The sequence below is a fragment of the Laccaria bicolor genome, genomic scaffold (genome assembly GCF_000143565.1).
Source record: "Laccaria bicolor S238N-H82 LACBIscaffold_1 genomic scaffold, whole genome shotgun sequence".
In the NCBI taxonomy this organism is placed as follows: domain Eukaryota; kingdom Fungi; phylum Basidiomycota; class Agaricomycetes; order Agaricales; family Hydnangiaceae; genus Laccaria; species Laccaria bicolor.
This window is the reverse complement of record NW_001889872.1, coordinates 512,827-538,475: the sequence shown is the minus strand read 5'-3', so window position 1 is coordinate 538,475 and position 25,649 is coordinate 512,827. Positions and strand designations below refer to the sequence as shown.

Genomic DNA, 25,649 nt, shown 5'->3' with positions numbered 1-25,649 from the left:
GCTTACGCGTCGTCAACGCCGCTGGTGAATGCTGCGCATCGAACAACCTTGATGGGCGACCAGACCTCGTCCGCCTTTGACTATAAATCACCGGATTCAGTTCCACCTCCCCCATACCCTAATCACCTTGATTCTCCGTTAATTCTCGCAGAAACTAAAACGACCCGAACCAAAGTTGTCACCACAACAACTGAAACAACTACTCATTTGTTGTCTCTCCCGGTTTGGAAAAAGCGTGGTGTCGTTGACTTTCAGCCTGACGCATACCAACAACGTTCTGGCCTGTCCTCTCAATTCTCGTCGGCTGCTTCTTTCAAGATCAATAAGGCGCTTCCTCCTACACCACCGATCGAAAAAGATGATTCTGTGGTCTTAGCTGATCCAGTATCGTCGTTTTTTGTTGCTCAGCCCTCAACAATCGTTCATCCCTCACACTCAACGGCAGCATTGGCTCATGCGGCTCTGGGAATAGGACTTCCCCATGTGATTCCACTGGCCTCTACGTCTCGCTTGTCGTCGGAAGTCAATTCGATCGTCTTTGCGGCATCCCCTCCCCAGTCAAACGTTCGACTTTCTCCTAGCGTTCGGAGAGTAAAAAGCTCACAGAGGATTGGTGCAAAAGGCTCCGCAGGGACGCTGGCGTCTAGCGATAGCTCCCCAATCATCAACGAACGTAGAAGGTCACGCGGCTTGTCGTTTAGTGCGGTCTCATTCCTCTCTTTCACGAGTTCAGACGGCAAGGGCAAGGAGAAAGAAAAAGAGGGGGTTACACAAGATCCCTTGCATACACCCCCAAAGTCTTTATCCCGAAGATCCTCCTTTTGGACCCGTAAAAAAATACTTCCACTCACAAATCTCCCAACTTCACCGACACCTCGTGAAGCTGCTTCTCCTGTTCTTCCCTCTGTCTCTCACCAGTATCCTCATTGTTCGTCTTTAGAGTTGAATAACCATCTTCCAAAGTCGTCAACACCTCCTCCCGAACATCCCACCGCCGTTCACCATCAACGTCGACTTTCAAGGAGTCGTTCCCAGAAGATAGGATTATATGATGATCTACCTTTATCATCTCATGCGTCATCGTCACAATCAGCAAATGTCTCTCATGATACCCAAACATTTCAACGATCCTCGACCTCTGCCCCTCCGACTCAGCCGACGCACAGTCAAAACAAATATTCGAAGGCTGCTTCTTTGGCGGGCAGTAGCGACCACCCTCAATTTCCACGTCGACCTGGCCAATTGCCAAGGCAGCGTGCACACACCAACCCTCCTCTCTTACACCGTCTATCGTTGGGGGTATTTTCAAACCAGGAATCTTCTCCCCTGAGCACCACTGCGTGTTCACACAGCCCGTCTGTGTTTGACTCGAAGCTCAAATTGCCGGGAAAAATTCCCAAGCCTCTTGGAGAGAACGAATCTCCGGAGTTGTATCTCTTGAGGCTGCGATCTGTTGTTAGTAAAGCTGAGATGGCTGCGATCTTGGCTTCCAGGTGAGCCTTCCCTTCATCTACTTATTATAACTAATCATTTCTTTGAACAGCGCAGACTCTTTCCATGTCCAAACTCTTCGAGCGTATATCAAGCAATTTGAGTTTCACAATGACCCCCTCGACGTTGCCCTCCGAAAATTGTTGATGGAAGTCGGTCTTCCACGCGAAACGCAGCAGATCGATCGAGTAATCGAAGCTTTCGCCGCAAGATATTTGGAATGCAATCCCAGTCTCTTCGTTTCAGAAGGTACTTTTGTTCTTGTTTCTAAAGGCTTATTCTAATATTTCCTGCAAAGATCACCCTTACGTGTTGGCATTTAGTTTGATTATGTTGCACACTGACGCATTTAATCGTTCAAATAAGAGGAAGATGAACAAGGCTGACTACGTCAAGAACACTCGGCTCTTAGGTGTACCGCCAGAAGTTCTCGAGGTACTTCCCTATATCATTTCTCAAACCAGATCTGTCAACTTTCTTTCAGTGTTTTTATGACAACATCGTTTTTGCGCCTTTCATATTCATCGAGGATCCTTTGGATGTCAACAGCCAACGATGTTTGAGTTCGGAAACTCAGAGCAAAAATTCATCGCCTCCTAAGCCTTTAGCATCGTCCAGCAATGTACCAACACCTCTCCTTTCAAGAGGAAGTAAAATTGATCCTTACTTTCTCATTACGAAAGTGAGTGCAGCCAATCCTGTTATGTGCGTATTTCTGACTAGCTCCATCAAGGGTCTTCTGGATCCTTTGCGGGTTAACGTGGAAGCTTATGTGCCAAATCAAAGTCCTTATTCGTGTGAAGGTACAGGCGGACCTTGGGACGAAGAAGAACTACAGCGTGCATTCCTGATGGCCGATGTGGTTGAAGTCAATTCAGCTGATATCACTCGGACGTCGTTCTTCAACATCGGTGGTGCGGGAGGTTCTTTTAATTCCGTGAGCAATGGGGTTTCAGCACAAGCCGACCTCCCGCCTTCGGCTCCTCAGTCTCTAGCCCTTAGAGTGACAAAGGTTGGGCTGCTCAATAGGAAGGACGATGTTCTAGCAGGTGGTAGGAAAGCTTCCAATCGAAAATGGAAATCGTGGAGTGTGCTTCTAACTGGCTCGCAACTACTCTTTTTTCGAGACACAACTTGGGCGACTGCCCTGTCATCGCAGGATAGTCCACCGGACGGTCGCATCGCATACCCCGAAGCAGCTCCTTTTCGTCCTGATGAAATACTTTCTGTGAAGGATGCCGTTGCGGTTCACGATGAGTTGTATATGAAGGTACGAGCTCATTGAGTCCCTTTCTTGTAATAGCTGACGTGGGTATCCAGTATGAGAACACCTTGAGATTTGTTCTCAGTGATGGACGTCAGATCCTACTTCAGGCTTCCAACGAGCTCGAGCGGAACGAATGGATTACAAGGATCAATTATGCCAGTGCTTTCAAGAGTGCTGGGGTTAGAATGCGGCCTTTAAGAATGTCCGGTAGGGACGTGGAGCTCACTGGCGTAGCTGCAGCCACTTCCCATTTACACGACTTACATCTTCAAAACTCGTCGCTAGTACCGGAACTGTATACTTGGGATAAGAGTGCCCCCCGAGAGTTGATGGACATGTTATCAGGCGATGAAGCTCCAACGACCAAACAACCGACTATGAAGCGCAGGATCGCTTTGATGTACGGTGATCACGTTGACCTCGACCCATGTATCGACCCAGAGCTTGTGGGCACTGAACAATTCATAGCAACCTTCCAAAATGTCAAGGCAGATTTGTCTGTTGGTTACCCCATATCCTTGGAGGAGGGTACGACGTTTTCGAATCAACATTGTTCTGTCAACTCCCCAGAACCACATGCTTCAGCCAAGAGCAATCCTCGCCTCCCGACGCGCTCAGATGTGATTCAGTTCAAAATTCAAGAGCTGGAATCAAGAATATCTGCATCGCAATCACAGCTGGACTCTGATATGCGATGCATTCGCAACATTGCCATTTTAACTCCGTTTCAAAGCGCTACTCGTGCCAAACTCCTGGTCACCGTCCAGGGGATGGCCAAACGTATAACTCAACTTCGCATGAGTCTCGCGCAGCTTGTTTGCCATCATGCGGTCCTTTCAAATGACCTTGTGGCAGAAAATCGATCTCTTAGTCACTCAAGGGAGCTTGCGCTTCACGCCGCGAGGAAAACTCTTCAGCGCCAACAGTCCAAAGATATACCACAAATGACACTTTCTTTGCACGATCAATACCCCCTTCTTCGGCTCCCTTCATCTGAAAGTTTAGAAAATTCTGCCTCTAGACGACCTGAGTCTTCGGTGTGTGACTCTTTCCACTCTGCCATCGACTTTGGCCCAGATTGGCCATCGTCGGAAGAATTGTTATCATCAAACTTTCTTGATACGCCTCGAGTATTTGGCTCCCCCAAGCCTCCTCCTTCGTCGTCATCTTTTTACAGCCAGTCTGCGCCATCGAGTTTCAGCCATGGCCAGCCAGCGTTATGCGAACGCTCCTCTTCATTTGATACCAACGAAACTCAAGTAGACGACGGTCAGACAAGTTTTTATATAACGAGGGAGGACAACGAAGAAGCTGAGGCGTGGAACGAAACACGATGTGCAAAGCGTGTGTCTCTTGTTCAAGTGCCGTCTAATATCCATATCTCAAGGGAGTATGACCGAAGAGCTCAAATGTCTTCCCTCTGCCGACATTGACACGCAGTAATCATTAACATTAGAGTCGTTAATTATATGTAAAGGTCTATCACCCGTTATTTGTAGAGATTCTTCCCATTCACTGACTCTTGTATGTATTTACCATTCACATCTCCAGACATTTTGCACGTCCTTGTCGTTATATGCCTACTAGCTTTTAATCAATGATATTCCATTCTTCGTAGTTGACCCTCACTTTGAAGACAATGGATTCGACAACAAAGCCAACTATAGTCTCTTCCAATTGTGGACCTAGATCTAATTACGTTAATTCACAAAGGAATTGGAAGTCTTCCTTGGGAAGCCAGTGTTCGATAAAATTCCATCGCCAGTGCAGTGTCCTCTCGGCATTGATTTTGTATCTTGAAATATCTGGAGGACTTGGATATTTTTATATGCAAAGAGCTTTATCTACCTGCGCATCAGTAAATACACTGGGTCACCTAAAACAATACTTGTCATGTGTCGGAAAGATCCTGTCAATGACATCAAGAGGCCACCAAAGGACGCATATGCCGTCCTACATGCAGAAAATTTCTTTAAGAAATGGTATTTTGAGATGGCAGGGATACATACACTATTTCTGATGTGCCTCCGTCGAATTTATAGACCTCAAGAAAGTTGCGCGCAAGTCAGACAAAATAAATGACGACGGGTGGGTAACCGACCTTTCCGTACATCACATACTCATAGTCGTCTTCCAACCCTCTTCTTCCCTTTCCATCTGGTCTCCAAACGTCTCTTTCTTTATCGTCCGCCTCTTCCTGAGCGCCGTCCGTGCCACTACTTCCAGGAGCTCCTCCCCGAGCGAGCGATGAAGCCAGAGCCAATGCAAAACTCTGATCTTTTTCTAGTGGAAACAATTCGACGTTGTAGTCGAGAGTGAGGTCCATATCGTAGTTCTTGGAGTGAGCATAGAGCCTAGAAACTGGACTAGCACATGTCAAAAAATCTGGCATCCAAGCAGAAGGTAACAGCAAACCTCGGTCGAACTTTTTCCCTTCTTTGTCGATGTCACTGATGGTAAAAATGTCGTCGAAAACGATGTTCGCGGCTGGGGCGGACATTGAGAACGAAAGAGGACGTGTGAACTTATGACTTAGATGTTGAGTTGTTGCTGCCGACTGCGTCTAACCACAGTTTCTCGTCCACTCCAAATCTTTGGCCGTGCCCACCTTCGTTTTTCCTCGACGGCCTCAATATTACGTCTACCACCACAGTCGGCCCCAAGAACAGCTCCCACCCCACTTGTCTTTATTTCCGCTAATGCATGGGATGATTGTTCGTCGAAAGGGTGGACACTTTTGTCTCCATTTATCTTCCCACTAACTTGCCATTAGGATGACAAACTTATCGTCCATGTTGGCAGAGAAAGGTTTTACTTGCATACAAACAGACTTGGGCGTAGGCAAGGGCTCCTTCACAGACGCGACGAATCTAATGAAGGCATATGAATCTGGTGAGTTTCACCACTTCAACAAGAAGGTTTGACATAATTACTGATATAAACGACAGAACTGCGGTCTGCTATCAAATTATCTACCATCCCTTTCCCCCCTGTCATCGTGGCCAGGTCTTCAGCATGCCTCATCGCTCAAACGTACATATCGTCACATCCTGCGGCTGGTCTGGTTTTAATGTCACCCCCGGCGTCTAATGACGAGCTTCTTGGCTCAAAATTATCGACTAGATTGAAGGAATTTGACTTTGAACCTGCGTTTCCCATTGCAATTATGGGCACCCAAGACGAGATCAGGCATCTCAAACAAGCGAACAGGCTGTGTCAGAAGGAATACGCTACTGTGGACGTGATTCAATTGTCTGACCTGGACGGTCAAGAAGCCTTCGTGAAACTCGATTCATGGCTCGAAGAACTTGGAATATGAGATCGCGCAGTTCTGCAGACTACATTTTCAAATCACGAAAAGGCCCAAAGACAAGTAGTAGTATAAGCCTTCAAATAATATAGGTTTACTTTTGGTTCCATTACAAAATGGTTCCAAGGATCCGGACTACTGTAAGAGGAAGTGAATGTATAATGATAAAAGTTACAGGTGCTAATGATGGGGGACTAACAATTATAGGTGTCATGCACGTACATCGTCGACAGGCATGTCGAATAGAGGCATCGCAGAGGTGATTGTATCACCCCCTAGAACATGGTCATGAAAGGTCAGCGTCTGACATTTCCTTTTTTATTTCCTCCTTGACGTCAACTACGCTGGCCAACCCTGGCAACACAACTTTCCAGGTCGCCCTTGCAGCGAGAATACGACGGACTTGATGTTGAATAAGCTCGTGCAGTTTCGGAACGTTAGCAAGTTTGGCGCGACTCCCCATAAGAGAAGTTGTTGAAAGGTCAAGGACGAAATTTGGTGATATGCTGATGGTGAGAACGGGTGTTGGCGAGGTTATTTCAGGAGGTATTATGCATATCTGGTTGTCACATCAAACTTGTGTCCACAAAGGTTAGGTCTGTCTCTTACCGACGACTTGAATTGAGACAGGGAGATGGTCAACGAGATTGGTAGTCGTGCAAAAGACTGCATGGGGTAATTGAATAGATAGGATGTTGACAGCGAAAGCGATAAAGTGTCTGTATACGTCGCGTCGAACTCGGTCTCCTAGCAACCCATAAGTATTGGATAGGGAAGCGAAAAACAGTGAAAGAGACACACTGCTGGCGAAGGTGCATTTTGTCGAACACGTGCGTTGAAGAGTTCTGGGGCCGACACACCTAGGTCGACGGAATGGATTTCGATATGATCCTATCTTGGGATTGTAAACCTGACTTTGTTATATAAATGACGACGTACCAAGAAACCTGAAGGCCGTATCTTGTTGGCGTAGTTCTCTATTCGCCTGCGCGCGATTTCGTCTCCCTCGATTCCTGGTAGCCCATCTCGTAACTTGGAGCGATAGACGTCAACAATCTAATTGACGGTGATGAGAATTGAAACGGAGAAGGTAGGTCAGATGGTACTTGTCGCAGCAAAACATTAAACCACTCCGCAGACTCTGCATTATCGTGTAGAAGCTCCTCTGGCAGATGACGAGGCTCAAGACCACGTTTTCGACGCAAGAGGTCGGTATCGACAGAAGAGGACTCGAAAGGATGCTGTGTTGAGTCGAGAAAGAGAAATTTGAGGATCATTCCAAGAAGAACGAGAATGGATAGCTGTCCGAGAATAAGGCCTTGGGTGAAGGTTGGTTGGAGAGAAAAGACATAGTTATTAGGCATATTGAGAGGAAGAGGCGTAATTATGTACTTACGTTATCACAACCTGACATGGAAATATCCGCCGAAGTTGTATGGCCCTCCGCTCCTTTGACCCTTTCTCTCGTCCACAACGCTCTCAATGCCCTTGACATTCAAATCACTGATTCACCCTCAAAGTTCTTTCTCCAGTGGTCTACCTACGATTCCCTCGACCATGAGCGTGCCCATTTCAACCGCTCTACTGTCTTATCCTCAAGCTACACCTTTCGCAAAAGTCTGATTCGAAAGCATTTCCTTTCCAGAGCGATCTACGCATATCTCAAGAAGAATCCAAAATCTTTGTTATCTAACGCCGCTCCCAAAACATACGAGATCGAATTGTCTTTTGCTGACGAGCTCGATGAAATGTGGACCGATGAACTCTGGGATCTGGGGGCCGAACTCGAAAACCGTTCTTGGTGGATTTTGAAACCGTTAAATCATTCATCTTTCGTGTCTGCACAATACTCATTCTCTCTAAACAGGGGAATGGCTGACCGAGGAATGGGAATCAGGATATTCAACAGCAAAGACGATTTGCAACATATTTTCGAGAATTTTGAATCCCAGGATACCGATGACGAAGACGGTTCTGAGGAAGAAGATGCCAGTGGAACAGCCGTAGTAACTTCTCAACTACGCCATTTTGTCATCCAGGTTTCACATCCCACTTTCATTCCGGCCAGGATTGCTCTCAACCACACTGCAGGAGTATATTTTGAACCCTCTGTTGCTAGACCCATCTGAAGTCCCAATCAATGGAGTTCCGAAAAAGTCTAATGATCTTCGAGGTTTCAAGGTTGGATACTATCTTTTTGACGTGTAACGACATTTACCGAGGTCATTAGTTTCATCTAAGAGTTTATTGCGTCGCCGTAGGAGCTCTGAAAGTGTATGCGTACAATCGCATTCTTGCCCTCTTTTCCGCTGTTCCCTACAAGCCCCCTCAAGCCGTGCCTTCAGTTGAGGGAGATCATTCATCAGTAGATCTGGCCTCTCACCTGACGAACACCTCCCTTCAAGTCAACGGCGGCGAGCAGAGTGTTCGACTCCTCGAAGAGTTGATTGGATGTCACATCTTATCACAGGAGGGAGATCCACTGTTTACCACAGCAAATTTCGAAGACATTGTACAAAACCTTGGCAAGGTTTTGGCAGAGACCTTCAAAGCAGCATTAGGAAATCCAGTGCATTTTCAGGTGGGCCCCTTCAAAGTCTATGGCGACACAATTGACGCTTAAACCAGCCACTTCCGAACGCATTTGAGCTATATGGTGTCGATTTCCTCGTCAGCCATACTCCATTCGAAACGTCCTCCCCACTCCAAGTAAAGATATTAGAGATCAATGCTGAGCCTGCTATCGAGTTAACTGGGGCGCGTTTGACTTGGATTTTGGAAGACCTTTTTGTGGCGATTGGGAAACTATGTGTAGAGCCATTCTTTAGTGAAGGTAAGTCGGATGATGAATGGAGGGTGGGAGATGTCCGTCATAACCTTGTAAAGTGTCTGGATGAGGAAGTGAGAAAATAGAACAGATTGTTTTTGAGCACGTGAACCTTTTGAAAATCCTCACGTTGACTTCAATGTCGACCGCCAACGCTGGACCATCCACTCCATCCAGGAAACGTTCCAAATGGGACGACGACGATGACGACGATGGCCTCGACCCTCCATTCTCTCAAATTCCTCCACCAAAACGGCGCGTCAAGCCAAAGGCGACGAAGATCACCGCTGAGAAGCTGCCTCTTCCCTGCACATCTCGCTCTCCTTCTGCAACCCGGCCTTCACACAGTATCTATGTCCCTCAGCGAACTCGTCATCCACCTATTCTTCCTTCACGGTCAGTATATTGCTACGAGCGGCTAAACCAGATAGAAGAAGGATCGTATGGCGTTGTCTTTCGGGCGCGGGATAAGCAAACTGGCGACATCGTTGCCTTGAAGAAGCTCAAGCTTGACGAAGAGAAGAATGGGTTTCCAATCACTGCACTCAGAGAGGTGTATGCACTCATGTCATGTCGGCACGAGAATGTGGTGGGTGTACGGGAAGTGGTGGTGGGGGATACTTTGACACAGTGCGTGTCGGCTTTCTTTATTCTCTTGCATCAATGTATCAACCACCATTTGTTGTTCCATTTAATGCCAAAGAGTCTTTGTTGTGATGGACTTTATTGAGCATGACCTCAAATCCCTGCTCACTCTGATGCCGTCGCCATTTCTGCAGTCTGAGATCAAGACCCTCATGCTCCAGCTTCTCTCTGCTGTAAATCACTGCCATCAGAACTGGATTCTTCACCGAGACTTGAAGACCAGTAACTTGCTCATGAATAACCGTGGCACCATCAAGGTCGCAGATTTTGGGTTGGCACGGCGTTACGGCGACCCCGTCGGGGTGGGAGGAATGACCCAGCTCGTCGTAACGCTGTGGTATCGGTATGTCTGTTGAATCCATGAAATAAGCTTCTCCTCTGATCGGACATTCTTAGTGCACCTGAAATTCTGCTCGGAGCGAGCACTTACTCGACAGCAGTCGATATGTGGTCTGTTGGATGCATTTTCGCTGAGCTACTTCTGAAAGAGCCTCTCTTTCAAGCAAAGGGAGAAATAGAGCTTCTTGCCATGATTTTTAAACTTCTCGGTCCTCCGACGAAGAATTCTTGGCCAGATTATTCTTCACTTCCCCTCGCAAAGAGCATCTCTCTTCCTTCACCCCAGCCAGACCAATTTCGCCAAAAGTTCCAGTATATGACGACAGCGGGCATTAATTTATTAATGTCACTATTGACTTATGATCCTGAACGTAGGATAAGTGCTCAAGAGGCATTGCAGCATGTGTATTTTACGTTGGTACTTGTCTCTTCTTCCTGAACACGCCTGTGTTGACACCAGTCATAGGGAATCTCCGCTCCCAAAACATCCTGATCTGTTCGGGTCATTCCCCTCAGCTGCTGCTGGAGAAAAGTCTGCCCTATCTATTCTCTTTCTAGTGAATGACTCGCTCACTGTCAAGCAGGCGGCGCAAGCCTTTCGATAGTCCTTCGGCGCCTGTTCGCGCAGCTGATTACAAATTTTTGACGGATTTTGAGATGCCCTAAAGGCTGACCGTAATAATAATGCATCTCGTTCAGTATATGTTACAGTGCATACAGTGTCTTCAAGGTGACACAAGGGAATTTACTGAACAATTGCATTTTACATATCCTCGCAAAATTTCGCCACGAGTTCTTCTCGCATCCTCTGAAATAAAAGTCGGGTACGACCCATTTCGCCGCACTTGTCGTAATACTCTTGCACTTCTTCTACTGTGAATCTGAAGTCTCGAGCGATGTCGCGTATGCTTTGGTCGATGACATGCATATTGACGATTGCATCAAGGGTGCCTGGAGGTAACGACGCTGGCGCCTCATCACTAAGTTTGAGATCAGCAATCATCTCTAAAGGAGAACGGCGAAAAATTACTTGGGCCTGGCCCTTTTATTGAAAGGCGACTCCATTTCCTCGCTTGCTTTTCTCTTTCCCCAAGTGGGCAGAGGAGCATCACCAACTCTAACAGCCCATTCAGAGTCGTCCATGTCATCCATCTCTTCCTCTGCTGGGCTTTTCCTCACACTCGAGCGGTCCAAAGGTGTAGAGGCAGGTATCGGTAAAATGACGGAATACCCTATTCCCGTCGTCTCCATGTTGGACGATTGCTCCTGGAAAGATTGGTGGATATGCATTCCTGAAGGTCCAGGTACCTCTCCATTTGGCATCGCTAAACCAGGAAGACCGACAAGCGAATCAACTGCCGTATATTCGACGTGACGGGGAGGCTGCTCAGTATTCTTTGTTCGTTTTTTCCTTGTTCGTTTCACTTTCTCCTCTGCCTGGCGGACATATCCGTATTGACCCTTTTCTCCTTGTGCAGGCCGCTTCCGTTCAACGATACCGGCAATGGTGGTGTCGAGACGGGAAGAGTTTTTCTTATATCTCTCCCGCCATGATTGCCATGTATGACGCGTCACCCAAGCAAACTCTGGATCATTGGTCTGTTGGGGGTGAAAAAATTTAAACATCCGTTTGATAGTAAACGTTGACGCCACCTACTTGCTCGCAAAGTTGCTGATAAAGCCTGTTTCCTGTCCGTCCGCCTGTTTCCTTGTATGGAATCTTTGCGGCAATCCAATTGCACAAATGCTCTTCGTCTTCGTCGGTAAACTGAGTTCTCCTAAAAATGATATTGAATTATGCGCTTCACTTGAGCAGCAGGCCACTTACTCTTCACCTGGTCGTCGACCACCGGGATTTTTGTAAACAAGTGGGGTGTATACAACTGTTCCTTTTTCGATACACTTCTTTACCCACAGATAGGATTCAATATACTTGTCCGGATCACTTTGATAAATCTTCACAAGGTGGTGGAAGACATCAGTATTCGGATCTGCAAGTATGACACGTGCTGATTGGGCAGAGGCATGGGGGTCACCCCCAGAGTGCTGACTCGACAGATTAACCTTGGGTTGGGCTTCGACACAGTAGATTTCTCACCATGATACGCGAGCTGAGTGCACTCCTCGCGTTTACGTTTGCGATGCTAGGGTGGATATGCATCCGGATGGGCATTCCATTCTCCACAAAAATTTGCTTCAGTAGCATTCCCGCGATCTTGCAGGCGTCAACGTATGTGTAGGGCACGAAATGCCGATCTGGTCTGTCGGCACTGGTCCAGCACAACCTCAATCGCTCCTCTTCGTTTGTTCCGGGCTGAACAAGAATGTATCCTTGTCGTGGAACCTTGGATTCGACCCGCCCGCCAAGAGACTTTTCAATAATTGAGCGAGAACGATAGTCAGAAAGAACATGGAGTACGCACAGTGACTATTTCACAGAGATCCGCTTGGACCTCTTGTGGAAGGTCCTTTTGTATAAAAAACTTGATAGCCATGCCATTGCTGTCTTGGAATATAGGCTACAGTAAGACGGTGAGTTCAAGGGGCGGCACTCTGTCGTAATGGGTTATACCATTTTATGAACTGGTTGTGCCCCAAGTTTAAGGTTGAGGGTAGGGTCTCAAAGAACTGGGGTTAGGTTTAACTCACTCAGACAATCACGTGACAACAATGTCGAATCACAATGATTCAAGCCAAAAGGCCACCCTACAAATAACACATCCTCTTGGTATATACTAATCATGCTCCAGCACCTTTCCCGGATTCATAATCCCTCGAGGATCAAATATCTCCTTTATTTTCTTCATCAGTGCAATGCTAACTGGACTCTTCGAGTAATGGAGAGCGTGAGTTTTCATGGCGCCAATCCCGTGTTCAGCCGACACCGAACCCCTATGTGAAGCTAATTGTGGAGGCTTGAGCGCAACGCCTTGATGACATGACCATCGTGACTTACCAACTACCTCATAAACGTAAGGCTCGAGCGCATCTTGGATCTCTGGAAGATAGGCGTCCGCAACAATGTTTAAATGCAAATTGCCTACAATAGATATCAACCTACTCAGTAGCAAACAAGGGGTATAAAAACGAACCATCGCCAACATGACCATAACCTAAAACGTGTTTTACGGCCTTGTCGTGTAGCAAGCCCTTAGCTCGTAGATGTTCACGGGTGCCATCGACTACGTCCTTGAAGGACGACAAAGGAACAGAGATGTCATACTTATACGCTTTGCCTTCCTTGGACACTGCTTCTGTTACGCCCTCACGTAGAGCCCAGAGCGACGAGAATTGAGCCGGTGACTGGGCTAAAACGCCTGTATTTACAAGGGGTTTATCAGCTTCGAGAAGATTTCCAAGTAAATCAGAGAGTTTCTGCCATGATCTAGTTAGTGTTTGTCACCGGTTGGCAAAACGGGAAAGCATACCTCTTCGTCATGCTCTCGTCTGCCGCCGCTGGTTTCTATCAGAACAAAACACTCAGCTCCGGCAACCTCGTCATCGCTGAGTGCCCGTCCTTGACCATGTTTTACAGCCAAATCATAAGATGTGCGATCGATGAACTCGAACGCTGAAAGAATCTCCGATAGTTGACGCTTAACAGTTTGATACAAAGGCAGAACGTTATTGAATGAGGGGAGAGCCAAAATAACGTTATTTGATGCCTGAGGTGCTGGGGGTGTCAAGATTGACACCCCAGTAATGACGCCGAGGGTCCCCTCCGCCCCAATAAAAAGTTGCTTTAGGTCGTAGCCTGATAAACCTGAGCGAGTGCGTTCCATGTAATCCACTCAACTCACCAGTATTGTCTTTTCGCAAGGTAGTAAGCTGATCAAGAATTGTACCGTCGGGGAGTACGACTTCCAATCCCAAGACAGTGCCGTGTAACGAACCATAACGCAATAGCCGAAGACCTCCAGCATTCGTGGCGACGTTACCACCGATTTGACAACTTGAGCAGTTGAATGTTGATTGACCAAACGTTTCGGTAGGCGATGAAAACGCACCTGCCCTTTGCACCAAGGTCGATCGGCATGATGTGGTTATAAGGCGCGACATAGTCGGTCAGAGATTGTAGTATACACCCAGCGTCTGCGACAAGGATACCTGCATATGGGAGCAGATTGAGATTGATGTGCAACCAGGGAGAGAAGACGGACCAGAGATGGGGTCAAACGAGCGAACATTGTTCATGTTTGAGAGAGAGAGGACGACTTCATCATTGATTGGGACGCTGCCTCCTACGAGCCCGGTGTTCCCTCCTTGAGGGACAACGCCGATGCGCTTGTCATAGCACCACTTCATGATTTGACTGACTTGATGTGTTGATTTTGGTTTCAAGACTGTAGTAGAGCGACCACGGAACCTGCCCATCCAATCATTGTTGAACTGAGCAAGCTCCTCGGGTGGATTTGAAATTGGAGGGAGGGTAGAGAGAATGGAAGTGGATGAAAGTATTTTTGAAAAGTGGCCAAGGTCATTTTCAGTGACGGAGCTAAGTTTGGTCGAAATATTAGCTCGAGTCGTGAATAGACGAGCCAACATGTTTGAAGTGAAACGCCGCAAAAGGATGTGGACTCGGCGACACTCCCGGGTCCTCGGCGTCCCGAAGTTGATCCCGGCACGTTGCCGTGTGTTGTTTCCGAATTTGATCCGAGTTGGCAACACCACGTTACGTAATTCTCGCTGGTCCTCATCGCTCTACTTGATGCCTGCCGTCCTTTTATACGGCTTACTGCCTTGAGAACGTCTTGAGCTTTCTTTCTTCTCTCCATTCATGTCCCGCATCGTTCCACCCGACGCTGGGCATGATCACTCTGGAGTCGTCGAGCAAGTCGAACTCTTACCTGGTTCAAACACGAACCCCACCGTAGGCGTCCTCAAAATTAATGCCGACAAGGGACGTTCAAGTCCGTTGCTGGAGGAAGCTCGTGGCCCCTCTCTCTCCACGTCGGTTGATCGGAACTCTGATGCTGCCAGCGTACATAGTATGCCTGCAGTTTTAATAACTGAGCCTACATCACCCGTCTCTCAGAGACCCTCCGCCACACCCATCACAGATGCCTTCGACTCTTCAGCCCGTCTACAGCACTCCTCTCCCTCTCCTTCTTCTGCTCAGAGGCAGGAAGCGACAGATTTGCCCGAACAACGAAGGGCCCGACACAGATCTGCAGTTGAAGTGAGCAGTCCCTTGCATTTATTGCGTTCTTTCTAACTTTATTCGTCAGGTCCGAACCTCCAACCGCCTCTCAGGTTTCTTTACAAACCTCATGCACAGGCGCGATTACCCACCAAATAATTCATCACGGGACATCGTGCATGAGGATCCGCCACCCCCTCCACCTCTTCAATCCAACTCCGAAGCCGCGTCTCGCGCATCGTCCCCTCTGCCAGCAAGGCCCGTCACACCGCCTCCCAAATTGCCCGCCCCCACCTTGCAAGAACTGGGACTATCCCTATCAGTTCTCACCTCAGACCTTTCGCCATCACATTTCAGCACTCCACCCACGAGCGGCGCTTTTCTGTCGCCACATTATTTGCTTCTTTGCCATGCACAGGGACTAGATGTTTTACCACTTCTCTCACCACCAGCTCCCCAACCTTATGCACTCGTCCGTCGTGTTAGCTTCAAAAGTGTGGTAGTAATGGAGCAACGTGGAGTTCTTGTCGCTATTGCAGGGAGAAGGGATGGAGTCCGTGTTTATGCTCTTGAGGAGGTGAAAAAGGCCATCGAGTGGCGTATCGATGTCGAGGTTAAGAGGGAACGCGACCGTTTACGCAGAGAATCTGTTAAAAAGTCAGTGATGAAAACTATGGACAGACCTGACTCTTGTGAATCAACGGACAAGACCCGTAAAGCCAGTCTCTCCACACCGCCTCCAGGCGATCTTGACCGCCCTCGTGCCAATCTTCGTAAAGCCTCGCACGGGATTCTCCCGCCCCCTGTCCCTCTGATACCTCGCCCTGCCACACCCCGACTCCCTAACAAGAAACCTAAAACACCACCATCACACACTTCGACAGCCCCACCGTCTGGCCATCCGCCGCCCTATATCAATAGCTTATCCGACACCCTGCAGACGCACAATCTCCGTGCGCAGCCCTCTGCTATATCCTTGAGAGCGCGGGCGGGCTCACTTAGTAATGTGTTAGCTGCGGTTCCTTCCTCATACCGCAATGTAGAGTCAAGAATACATGATCTAGATTCCAAGGTCGACTGGGTAGAGTCAAGTGATGATGAAGCTATAGATATCGTCGCAGCGGAATCGAGTGGGAGCCAGGCTCTGGATGAGCGCACCAGCGTGTCCTTATCTGCAAGTCGCGCTTTCTCTTCCCCACCGGTCCATCCAATCATCGCACAATCCCCTAATTCTCCTCGCACTCCACCTGGTTCTAGACGAAGAAATCGTCCGTCCAACCTGGATCTGTCCTTAGCACAGTCAAACGCGACAGTTTCTCCTCCAGAACCTTCACCCGCTCCAACGCTTCTGACCCTTCGACAAGCCCTCTCTTATTCACCTCCGACTCTAAACAACGTGGACGATCCTCCCGACCCTGACACACCTTTCGCGGAAGGTGACGATGAGGATGATGAAAGAGATGGTCGAATCAGCCTTGCACAGGCTCTTTTAGAAAGTCGGATACCTGACCTTCCACCTTTAGGCACTACTCGCTCACAACAGCCTATTCTCATTGCTGCTTCCCATCCCCTTCCGGCCAGAGTCGACGAACCTTCAAGTCCTCATACCTCCGAAGGGCGTAGATCGGTTGGACAGGGCAACGCTGAAAATTCCTCCGTCAGGCGGCGCCGACGTTGGTCTGTTCTCATGAGCAGCCCATCCCAAGAGCGCTCCTCTGAACCGTATCCACCAATTTCAACTACTCCCCCGTTGACCACTTCTGCAAGAGACCGTCCAAGGTTTACAAGATCGCATTCGTTCCGCTCTAATGGTTCTCAAACGCCAAGCATTCAGTCAGCAACAGATCCAGCCCCTACTGCGGCATCTGCAGCCTTGGGCGCCCCATCTCTCCCGGACACCTCTCAAACATCTAGGCCACCATCGGTTTCACGTTCTTCTCGTTTCATACCCCGACTCATTAGCAATGCGTTCAATGGGAGGAGATCTGATGACTGTGCACCAGTATTAACTGACAGCCCCATTGAAGCCGACAGTACAAAATGGATCAATCCTGGACAGTTCTCTCCTCAATCTCCCCCTCCAAAATTAGAATATGTGAAACTTCCTGGGACAAAAAACGCCCTGACGGTAAAGGCAGTTGAAACCGCTAAGAAGAGGTAGTGATTGAACGTTTATGACCTGCGCGTGAGATCACTAATGTGTTTTGCCTCAGCTTCCTTGCCATTCTCTGTGGAGACAGCGGAGAAAAAGTTGAGCTCTTCGCAGGCACCTACCGAACAGCTTTAGGGCTATCGCGAACGTTCATTTTACCTGACTCTCCGAGATCTTTGGAGTTGCAACTTCAGGGTGATGACTTAGTCGAAGTTTTCCTCGTCTTTTCACAAAATGTCTTTGGTCTGGAGCCCGCGACCGTCAGAGTTCGCGAGGTCAGGATTGGGCGTGCGGAACGAAGAGCAGCAAGACGCCGAGCCCGAGAGAACCGAATGGGAGAATCGAGTAATAACGATGCAGACGCGCAGGATGAAGAGACAAACGTTAACGTCAGTATTGGCGTTTCCGTCACCGTGGGATCAAATGTAGTTGCCACTGGTGGCGGACCGAACCGTCCTTCAACTCCTACCCTCGTTGCTAGCGAGCATCCAAGCTCGCAATCCGACTGGCCTCAAACGCCTGACGTCGCGGCCTCTACGTCAGCCTCGCCGCCCGAAGAACTTCTCGCTGTAGCCACCGCTCAGATGGGGCCGTACACGACATTCCAGCAACTTAGTTTTGCACCAAACTTTCCACTTGCCTCTATCGCGGATGAGTATATCATTCCTCCAACCTATCCAACATTTTTAGAATACCGAGCTGAGCATGAGCCCAACGCTGATGGCACCGCAGTCCTCTCAGAGACTCAGTTTTCCCCACCAGGTCTCCCCATCCCAACACCAACGGCCCCTCGGTGGTATTACAGAGATCCCAAGAATATTGTTCATGGTCCGTTCTCGTTCTGCGTTTGTGTAACTATTCTGATTTTGTCCGGACATTAGGGCCCTGGAAAGCTTCCTTGATGCAAGCTTGGTACAAAGATGGGTTGCTTCCTCCCGAACTCCCCGTTAGACGGGAGGAAGACGAAGAGTATACCCCTTTGAAAGACCTCAGGTTACAAAGCGTCGACCCGACACAACCCTTCCAATCCCCCATTCCTGTCCTTTCCACTTCGCTGGCTCCATCTGCCATTGAAATCGAAAAGCCTCTTCTTTCTCCGATATCCCTACTATCTCAGCCACGTCACTTCGGCCCACCTGCTTTATTTTTCTCTTCAAGAGGAGGTCACAGCACTGCCATCGTTGACGCGAGAGGGAGATCTGTACTCAAAGGCAGGTTTATGTGGAGCAGTGACGAGGATTCTAAGCTGGCATTTGCAGGCAAGATGGGAGACATCAAGCGCCTCGAAGCTTTTGATGTAAAGGATCGATCTGTGCTTGTTGCCATGAGGCAAGGAGGGTTGGAGGTAGTGGATCTCTGTGATGCCTTGTTAAAACCAGCCGATGAGTCAAGGACGCTATTGCCGCAGTTCAACCCACCCTCGAGCAACATTAATAGGCGAGCACCCTTCGTTTGGAAGATTGGAACCCCTATAATCTCTTCATCGACCTCCATGAGTGCGCTCACCCACAAAGCAAAAGGAGGGCTTAGCCACCTTACCAGCAAGAAACCGAGCATTGGATCGGGAAAATCGCCTGCCAACAAGGATTTCATGCTGAGCGATGCTGATTTGGATCCTCAAGATGAGGTCCTGTTCTTGGGACGCAAGGACGATGAGATTTACTTTTGTGAAAGAAATGCGGGATCATTTCGGATACTACGGTTGTCTCCTCACCAGTTATGACTCACCTGGACATTGTAGGTCGCATTAATGACTAGCTAATCACGACACGGCACGCACATGCACGACGCCACTCGCTAATAACTTACTGTCAGTATCCTATTCATGTTTCGTGGATTTATTACGAAAAATCTGTACGATCGGCAAACATACCAGACTGTGTTACATAAATTGCAAAATGGACTCTAGGAACATCGTTCTTTACACATACGCCACCATTTCAAAACAAGGAAACTGCTTGTACCATCATGAATTTGCAAAGACGATAGGGTCTGGACTGATTTCAACCATGGTTTACATACCTCTACTCCATGTGGCTCTCTAATACTTATATAGATTGGTTCCGCGAAAAAGATTATGTCCTGATAGCTCTCCATATATACTTAGTTCAACATTAGAGCTTCGCAACAACCTTTCTCAGCTCGGTCTTCAAGATCTTCCCTGTGGATGTCTTCTACGGAGATGAGAATGATAAATGTCCAGAAAATAAGAATTCAATGAGGCAGAACGTACTGGTAACTCTGGTACAACCTCTACCCATTCGGGACAAGCAAACCCTGGTAGTCGTGGCTTAGCATGTTGTTTGAGATCACGCTCAAATTCGTGATGACGACCATGCCAGTGCGACGCATGTTGTGGGTGGAGAATCACAAATGCCATTGGTCTTTCACCCCACTTTGGATGTTCGCGAGCCACAACGCTAACTTCCAAAACATGGGGGTGGCTCGCCAATTCTAAACCCAATTCAGCTGATGTGATACTTGAACCTGCTAAAAACGGATGAACCTTGCTCTATCGCCAAACTGGATGCATTCTACAGCCGTAAATCTGTCACCAAAGGCGCTTCATTGTAGTGTTGAACACTGACCTCTCCGCCAGAAATGATTATGTCTTTGCTTCGGTCCATGATAGCCACGGAACCATCTGGATGCATTACTGCTAGATCCCCACTTCGAAAACTACCACCACGAAACGCCTTCTTCGTCGCTTCAGGATCACGGAAATACTTGAAAAGATATTTAAACGCCGGAAATAGGTGATGACTTCGCTCACCTCTTTCATGACGATGTTGCCTCTAGTAACAATTTCTCCAAGAGTTTTACCATCACGAGGAACATCTTTCAACGGTCTATCTTCATTCTCTCCATGAACGTAGACGACACGAACTTCTCCGGCTGTTGCGAACGCGTGACCTTGCCTCGCCATTAAACGGGCGCGGTCTTCAAGAGACATTGCCGCCCAACTAGCTTGCTCGTAATTTCGCGTAAATGGTCCATAAGTCTTTTGAAAAAAGAAAATCTCAGTTCCAATCTAAAAGAATAGATTCAGAACGGACCTCGCTGAAAATGATTGATCCGTTGAGCGAGGTCACCAACGCTGAATACGTAAATCAATTCGGGCAAAGAACTTACGTCAAGCCGTAGACGTGAACTGGCTTGATTCCTTTTTTCTCAAGTTCAGAAATCAAATGTGGAGTGGGTGCAGCCCCAGCTTCCAAGTCTATCAGCAAATATATCTCAGATCACTTGGTGGCATACCTATGATAGCGGTCACCGGCTTAGGTAGTCTCCGAGCCAGCGGGTGGTTATAAATTCCGATCTGACATAGGTAACTTGTCAAAATGATGTCACTGAACATCAATCACATGCATACCTGGACAGTGGGAGCACCACAATAATGTGTGACCGCGGAATGAAGGAGATGATTCCAGATGTAAGAGTAATCTACCGTTCTCAGTGTTACCTGGAGTTCATGGAAAATCAGTCAAAGAACGCCGAAAAGAGGTAAATTTACTACCTGAGTGGCGAATGCGAAAACATTGGCCCAGGGAAATGTCCAACCAGCTGCATGGAACATTGGAAGTATCCTACGGAAGGGTCAGCGTAGAAAATGGAACGATAGATCAAGTTCAAGACCATAAGTATGTTGAATCTTGGTTCATCCTGAGTTACAAGGAGGTTTATTTGCTTAAACCTGAACGGACACTCAAATGCTTACTGAGCTTCAAATGCGTTTGCAATGGCAGCAAGGTATGATCCTAATACAACGCTGATATTAATAAGCAATAAATAGAAAATATCTCTCACCTCTCAGTGTCGTAACAACACCTTTAGGCTACCAACGAAAAATTAAGTCAATGATTTTCACCAGGATTCAAAACCTACCCTTCCCGTCGTGCCAGATCTAGCAATGTCCGTCAATGCTGCCCAAACAGGAAAATAGAGGGTCGTACGTGTAACATAGAACAGCAGCAGCATTCTCGTCAGGCTCGGCATCCAGACCCGCCCATCCCTTTTCTTCACTGAAACGCCGTCCGTCAGTCAAGAAGGATTCATAGGGGTCACCGTCTCTGCCTGTGTCATTCGAGATGATGACTGGAATCTTGTTGCTTTGAGCAAGGTGGGCATACTCGTAGTCAACGAGGATGAGGCGACTGCCGCTGTGCTCGAGAATGTACGTGACTTCCTGGGGCTTAAGCCGCGTGTTGATGGGTGTTATTATGGCCCTTGCCGCAATAATGGCATGGTGAGCATCTGACATTCAAGTAAGTCGAAAGGCATACTGAGGGATCTAGTAACTCACCTGCTATAAGGGGACTACGGTAATTTGGTTGATTGGAGTGTTCAACGACGCCAAGTTGGCAACTCACGAGTTCGGTGCAATGACTGCAACACGATCACCCGGTCGAATACCGGCTTCAATCAAAGCATATGCAAGATTCTGGATACGTTGTGCCCTGGTTTAACAAAGGAGGTCATTGCCATTATCCGACGGCATGCGTTACCACAATACCAGATCCCAAAAGTGTAGACAACAGGGTTAGTGACGTCGGTGTGAATGAGAGAAATTTTATCGGGGTATATCTGAGCAGCTCGTAGAATAAATGACAGAGGATTCTGGAGGTGATGGTGAGTGAACTTCAGTTGAACTGTGAACATAACCCTGACAACAGACGAGAGGCTGGTGGTTGACTGGGGTGTCCGGAGACTCCTTCAGGCGATATTTAACATTGGGAGGGGGAATGCTAGCGGGAGTTGGGAAGAACGAAGTAGACGCCGAAGACATAAGTATGGGAGAGGACTCTTAGACTCTTATGTTATGGAAACTATTTATACCACATTCGCTAATTCGGTTACGGTAGACACCGGAGTCCCTGTAAGGTTGGCGGGAACTCCACGGTAGGATTTGCATTTGCACTTGTGCCGTTGACGGTCTGGACTCTCACGGCCTTCTTCCGCATCTTCGGTCACGGCTTCAACGCCTCCTCAACTTGGAGTATGTCTATCTCTTTGGGTGCTGTGCTACTTGGAGGTTGCAATTTACTCTCAACTCAATAGGAAGCCATGTATTGTGTGAAGCAAAAAGCCACCAGTCACAGCCCATCATAAAAATCAACACAGATAATGGAATATTATTGTAAGTTCTTGCTCAATTTCTACATTCTGGGGTTCATAGAAATTATTTAGTTAGTGAGAAACACAGGCCCCATTTTTGCGAAGCTCCGCATTGACATTCCCGCTCGTCACAAGCTTTTTGGAGTGTCATCACCAAAAAAAGACAAAGCATGTCATATTTTTGTAACTTCTTGCTTGATTTCTACATTCTGAGGCTCGTAAAAACCGTCTAGTCAGTGAGAAACACGGACCTCATTTTTGAAAAGCTGCGCATCAATTTTCCAACTTGTCGCAAGTTTTTTGGGAGGTCATCACTAAAAAATGCAGAGTGTGTCATGTCGTTGTAAGTTCTTGCTCGACTTTTACATTCTGTGGCTCATAGGACCACCAAGTTAGTGTGAAAAACGAGCCCCATTTGTGAGAAGCTGCACATCCAACTTGTTGCAATGCATTGGGGGGAGACATCGCCAAAATTCACAGAATATGTCATATTATTGTGCGTTCTCACTCAACTCTTACATTTTGGGGCTCATACGGACCGTCTAGTGAGTGGAAAACGTGGGTCTTTTATTTAGAAGCTGCGCGTCGACATTAGAACTCGTCGCAATGCTTTTGGGAGAGACATCACCAAAAAGACACGGAGTACGTCATGTAAGTCCTTGCTCAATTTCTATGTTTTGGGGCTCATAGGAACCGTCTAGCTAGAGGGAAATGTGCGCCCCATTTGCGAGAAGCTACACTTTAAAGTTTAAACTCGTTGCAATGCTTTCGAACCATTACTAAAAAAAAAAAACACAGATAATGCAATATTACTGTAAGTTCTTGCTCAATTTTCATGTCCTTGGGCTCATAGAAACTGTCTAGCTAGTGGGAAACATGTGACCTGTTTTTGAAAAGCTGCACGTTGATGTTTGCGCTTGTCGCAAGCTTTTTTTGGGGGTCATCACCAAAAACACAGCATGTCATATTATTATTATTCCAAGCTCTTGCTTATTTTTTATGTTCTGTGGCTCATTAGTTAGTGGGAAATGTGGGCACCATTTTTGAGAAGCTGCACATCTGTATTCAAGCTTGTCTTTTTGGGGTCATCACCAAAAAAACACAGTATGTTCATGTGTGATATTTGTAAAACTTGTTGATAATGTGTAAAACATGTTTATAATGTGTGACATACATATTACTAACATCCAAGTGACATGAGATTGCTGAGAGTTTGGAGAAGTGTTCTCTCAGCCGGCAATAAACATAGTGATTTGTGCGTGTCCAAACAGGGCTCAGAACGTGAAGCTAAAAAATTCGGCAAACGCCGCCGCGTGATGGAGTGCCGAGAGAAGTCAAACGTCAAAATCCTACCGTGGAGTTCCCGCCAACGCTAGTCCCTGGTCACCTTTCTTCCACTCGCCGTCACTAGTCAACACCTGTGAACCCCACCTATTTGGTCCTATTAGACAGGAACAAGATATGCTTGTTCCTGTCTAGTTCGATCAAAGATGGCTTTTGTAACGCTCTGGGCAATAACTACCAGTAGTGCGTAGGGACTTTATAATAAATTCTTACCTGTGCTCACCGGCAACCATGAATACCAGTCACCGGTGTTTGGCACTTGGCGGCATTGCGCTCCTGCCCATAAAGGGTTCGATGTCATCACGAAGAACCCTTACTCACCGTTGTTGATGGCAACGCGTCGAGCTCGTCGTGCGCAACGCCGACAACGTGTATCCCCCCCAATAATCATCTGTTCCCCTCGCTTTCTTTTGCATTACATAGGTATTATTAGGTAGATAGTAATGCATATGTTTTACTTAGTCCTCCTGGCTACGGGGGCCGTCACCACTCATATCAAGTACACTAAAGCAGGCACCAAGAACCTCAATCTCCTCATCCTCACCAGCCTGCTCCTCATCCAGCTCCTCTTCTAAATCCACTTCATGACTGGGGGTGGTACCTGTAGGGGGAAGGGCCGGGGTCTGAGGCTCCCCTGTTGCATCTGGCTCCTCTGATGTGGTAGAAGCCTCTGCAACATGAGTGCCAAATCCAATGGGACCAGTATAACCATCCAGGAGATAGATCTTCTCCAAGATCTTCAGGTGGTGAGCATTGAAACGGCCCCGTTCCATCCGATGAAGTTTGAGCTGAAGAGCGAGGGCAGGACGAGAGAGCAAGAACTCGGCTTCTTTTCCTCGAAGGAAAATGTCTTCGTCATGATATAGGTTGCAGGCGGGGAACTTCGATGTCAGCCGCGCAATCTCTTCCTGCGCACGTTCGAGTTTGAACGCCCGGTCAATTGCAAGGCGAGCGGCGGGTGTCGCCCAAGGTTTCCTTCGAATATCTTGACGGGCATCACGGAGGAGATCGAAGTCCGAGAGGAAGGCGTACTCAACGACCTGATCCCAGTTGAGTACCTGTCGAGGTGGCACTAGAGCCAACGCCGCTGTATTGTACCTGTCGAGGGCGGTGCGAATGGCGACAGATCGGGCCTTGAGCGCGTTGGCAATGTGTTTACGAAGGCTATAGCCTATCATGTTGCCGTCAGCTGCAGTCATTTCCGAGAAGACAACGTCTTACCTGTCTGGGACCGGTTCATCTTTGTGAGTTCAAACATGCGTGCGACCACGAGCCCTTCCAGGACATCGATGCAACGTTGGTATGTCCGCATCATAACCTTCTCTCCTGCTGCCTGCCACTCAAACGAACCCCGCTCCCATCGCCGTGCAATGTTGAGCTTCTTCTCTAGTACCTGGACGGCGGTGAGATCGCGCTTTTGGGTTTCGAGCGCATGGCGGCGGGCTGTTTCATTGGAGGCAGTCATGTCGTGTTCGCCGACATTCGCCTCCGTAAGGTTGGACCAGGCCAAGACAGCCGCTGCAAGTGTACGTCTGTAGATCATAAGTAACAATACAGATCAATAAAGTTTAGACTTACTCGCTGGCGTTGAAATTGAGGAGTAACTTGTAATACTCCATCTCCAGTGTCTCCTCCAGGGGTTCCTTCGAGAGCCCCCTCAGGTATTCCTCCTCCTCTTTCAACCACTCTTTCACCATGACCATGTCCCGTGCACCCACTTTCACCAGTGCGCTGTCAACTGCCGATCTCGTGTCCAGTATCTCGAGTGCTTGTTTATAGTTGTTGAGAAGGAAGGTGCCTAGTGGACAATGATCAGTAATGTCACAGTATGAGGGGCGGCACACGTACTGAGGTTTTGGTAAGTCTCAAAGGTGTCCTTGTGTTTCGTGTACTCCACAATGGCTTGACGGCGGTGGAAGATGCTTGAATATCGGGTCGAGCTTGCGAGGGCGTTTGACAGCGAGAAGAAGCGCTCGCAACCCTCTAAATCCTCCAATCCGAGTCCCTCGACATACGTTG

At 47.9% G+C, this 25,649-nt stretch overlaps 10 protein-coding genes across 10 annotated transcripts; 5 read left to right on the top strand and 5 right to left on the bottom strand.

The window, feature by feature from the left end:
* Positions 1 to 51: 51 nt before the first annotated feature.
* LACBIDRAFT_300814 (sec7 domain belongs to guanine nucleotide exchange factors) lies at positions 52 to 4,191 on the top strand (the record flags this gene model as incomplete). Its single annotated transcript, XM_001873840.1, has 6 exons — positions 52 to 1,493; positions 1,544 to 1,740; positions 1,790 to 1,926; positions 1,976 to 2,173; positions 2,225 to 2,761; positions 2,812 to 4,191. The coding sequence occupies 6 exons, from the start codon at positions 52 to 54 to the stop codon at positions 4,189 to 4,191; spliced, it is 3,891 nt and encodes a 1,296-aa protein (XP_001873875.1).
* On the bottom strand, positions 4,186 to 5,265 carry LACBIDRAFT_291551 (uncharacterized protein). The gene is made up of 5 exons (XM_001873227.1): positions 5,174 to 5,265; positions 4,860 to 5,119; positions 4,768 to 4,802; positions 4,388 to 4,711; positions 4,186 to 4,338 (listed from the first exon to the last, which is right to left on the bottom strand). Exons 1-4 carry the CDS (start codon positions 5,256 to 5,258, stop codon positions 4,603 to 4,605), a joined length of 489 nt encoding a protein of 162 aa, XP_001873262.1. The 5' UTR covers positions 5,259 to 5,265; the 3' UTR covers positions 4,186 to 4,338; positions 4,388 to 4,602.
* A 29-nt stretch (positions 5,266 to 5,294) lies between these two features.
* Positions 5,295 to 6,077, top strand: LACBIDRAFT_300812 (uncharacterized protein; the record flags this gene model as incomplete). The annotated part of the gene is made up of 3 exons (XM_001873839.1): positions 5,295 to 5,485; positions 5,532 to 5,650; positions 5,707 to 6,077. The coding sequence occupies 3 exons, from the start codon at positions 5,295 to 5,297 to the stop codon at positions 6,075 to 6,077; spliced, it is 681 nt and encodes a 226-aa protein (XP_001873874.1).
* A 277-nt stretch (positions 6,078 to 6,354) lies between these two features.
* On the bottom strand, positions 6,355 to 7,432 carry LACBIDRAFT_300811 (uncharacterized protein; the record flags this gene model as incomplete). The annotated part of the gene is made up of 5 exons (XM_001873226.1): positions 6,355 to 6,627; positions 6,678 to 6,815; positions 6,870 to 6,959; positions 7,008 to 7,124; positions 7,175 to 7,432. The coding sequence occupies 5 exons, from the start codon at positions 7,430 to 7,432 to the stop codon at positions 6,355 to 6,357; spliced, it is 876 nt and encodes a 291-aa protein (XP_001873261.1).
* A 48-nt stretch (positions 7,433 to 7,480) lies between these two features.
* On the top strand, positions 7,481 to 8,981 carry LACBIDRAFT_242904 (uncharacterized protein; the record flags this gene model as incomplete). Its single annotated transcript, XM_001873838.1, has 6 exons — positions 7,481 to 7,884; positions 7,936 to 8,107; positions 8,160 to 8,198; positions 8,299 to 8,493; positions 8,539 to 8,649; positions 8,697 to 8,981. 6 exons carry the CDS (start codon positions 7,481 to 7,483, stop codon positions 8,979 to 8,981), a joined length of 1,206 nt encoding a protein of 401 aa, XP_001873873.1.
* Positions 8,982 to 9,034: 53 nt separating this feature from the next.
* Positions 9,035 to 10,545, top strand: LACBIDRAFT_300809 (uncharacterized protein; the record flags this gene model as incomplete). Its single annotated transcript, XM_001873837.1, has 5 exons — positions 9,035 to 9,525; positions 9,599 to 9,883; positions 9,937 to 10,293; positions 10,346 to 10,411; positions 10,464 to 10,545. The coding sequence occupies 5 exons, from the start codon at positions 9,035 to 9,037 to the stop codon at positions 10,543 to 10,545; spliced, it is 1,281 nt and encodes a 426-aa protein (XP_001873872.1).
* A 97-nt stretch (positions 10,546 to 10,642) lies between these two features.
* Positions 10,643 to 12,374, bottom strand: LACBIDRAFT_300808 (uncharacterized protein; the record flags this gene model as incomplete). The annotated part of the gene is made up of 6 exons (XM_001873225.1): positions 10,643 to 10,859; positions 10,910 to 11,478; positions 11,537 to 11,657; positions 11,708 to 11,925; positions 11,978 to 12,250; positions 12,303 to 12,374. 6 exons carry the CDS (start codon positions 12,372 to 12,374, stop codon positions 10,643 to 10,645), a joined length of 1,470 nt encoding a protein of 489 aa, XP_001873260.1.
* Positions 12,375 to 12,555: 181 nt separating this feature from the next.
* Positions 12,556 to 14,382, bottom strand: LACBIDRAFT_175753 (uncharacterized protein). The gene is made up of 7 exons (XM_001873224.1): positions 14,040 to 14,382; positions 13,887 to 13,986; positions 13,680 to 13,831; positions 13,308 to 13,633; positions 12,972 to 13,254; positions 12,836 to 12,919; positions 12,556 to 12,781 (listed from the first exon to the last, which is right to left on the bottom strand). Exons 1-7 carry the CDS (start codon positions 14,251 to 14,253, stop codon positions 12,615 to 12,617), a joined length of 1,326 nt encoding a protein of 441 aa, XP_001873259.1. The 5' UTR covers positions 14,254 to 14,382; the 3' UTR covers positions 12,556 to 12,614.
* Positions 14,383 to 18,052: 3,670 nt separating this feature from the next.
* LACBIDRAFT_291549 (uncharacterized protein) lies at positions 18,053 to 19,139 on the top strand. Its single transcript, XM_001873836.1, has 2 exons — positions 18,053 to 18,908; positions 18,987 to 19,139. Exon 1 carries the CDS (start codon positions 18,073 to 18,075, stop codon positions 18,892 to 18,894), a length of 822 nt encoding a protein of 273 aa, XP_001873871.1. The 5' UTR covers positions 18,053 to 18,072; the 3' UTR covers positions 18,895 to 18,908; positions 18,987 to 19,139.
* A 146-nt stretch (positions 19,140 to 19,285) lies between these two features.
* Positions 19,286 to 21,830, bottom strand: LACBIDRAFT_243823 (uncharacterized protein; the record flags this gene model as incomplete). Its single annotated transcript, XM_001873223.1, has 18 exons — positions 19,286 to 19,345; positions 19,405 to 19,625; positions 19,678 to 19,705; positions 19,760 to 19,897; positions 19,945 to 20,172; positions 20,228 to 20,231; positions 20,304 to 20,382; positions 20,430 to 20,490; positions 20,545 to 20,634; positions 20,689 to 20,758; positions 20,808 to 20,834; positions 20,890 to 20,929; positions 20,979 to 21,006; positions 21,057 to 21,075; positions 21,125 to 21,425; positions 21,475 to 21,488; positions 21,542 to 21,628; positions 21,685 to 21,830. 18 exons carry the CDS (start codon positions 21,828 to 21,830, stop codon positions 19,286 to 19,288), a joined length of 1,641 nt encoding a protein of 546 aa, XP_001873258.1.
* Between the last annotated feature and the right edge of the window lie 3,819 nt (positions 21,831 to 25,649).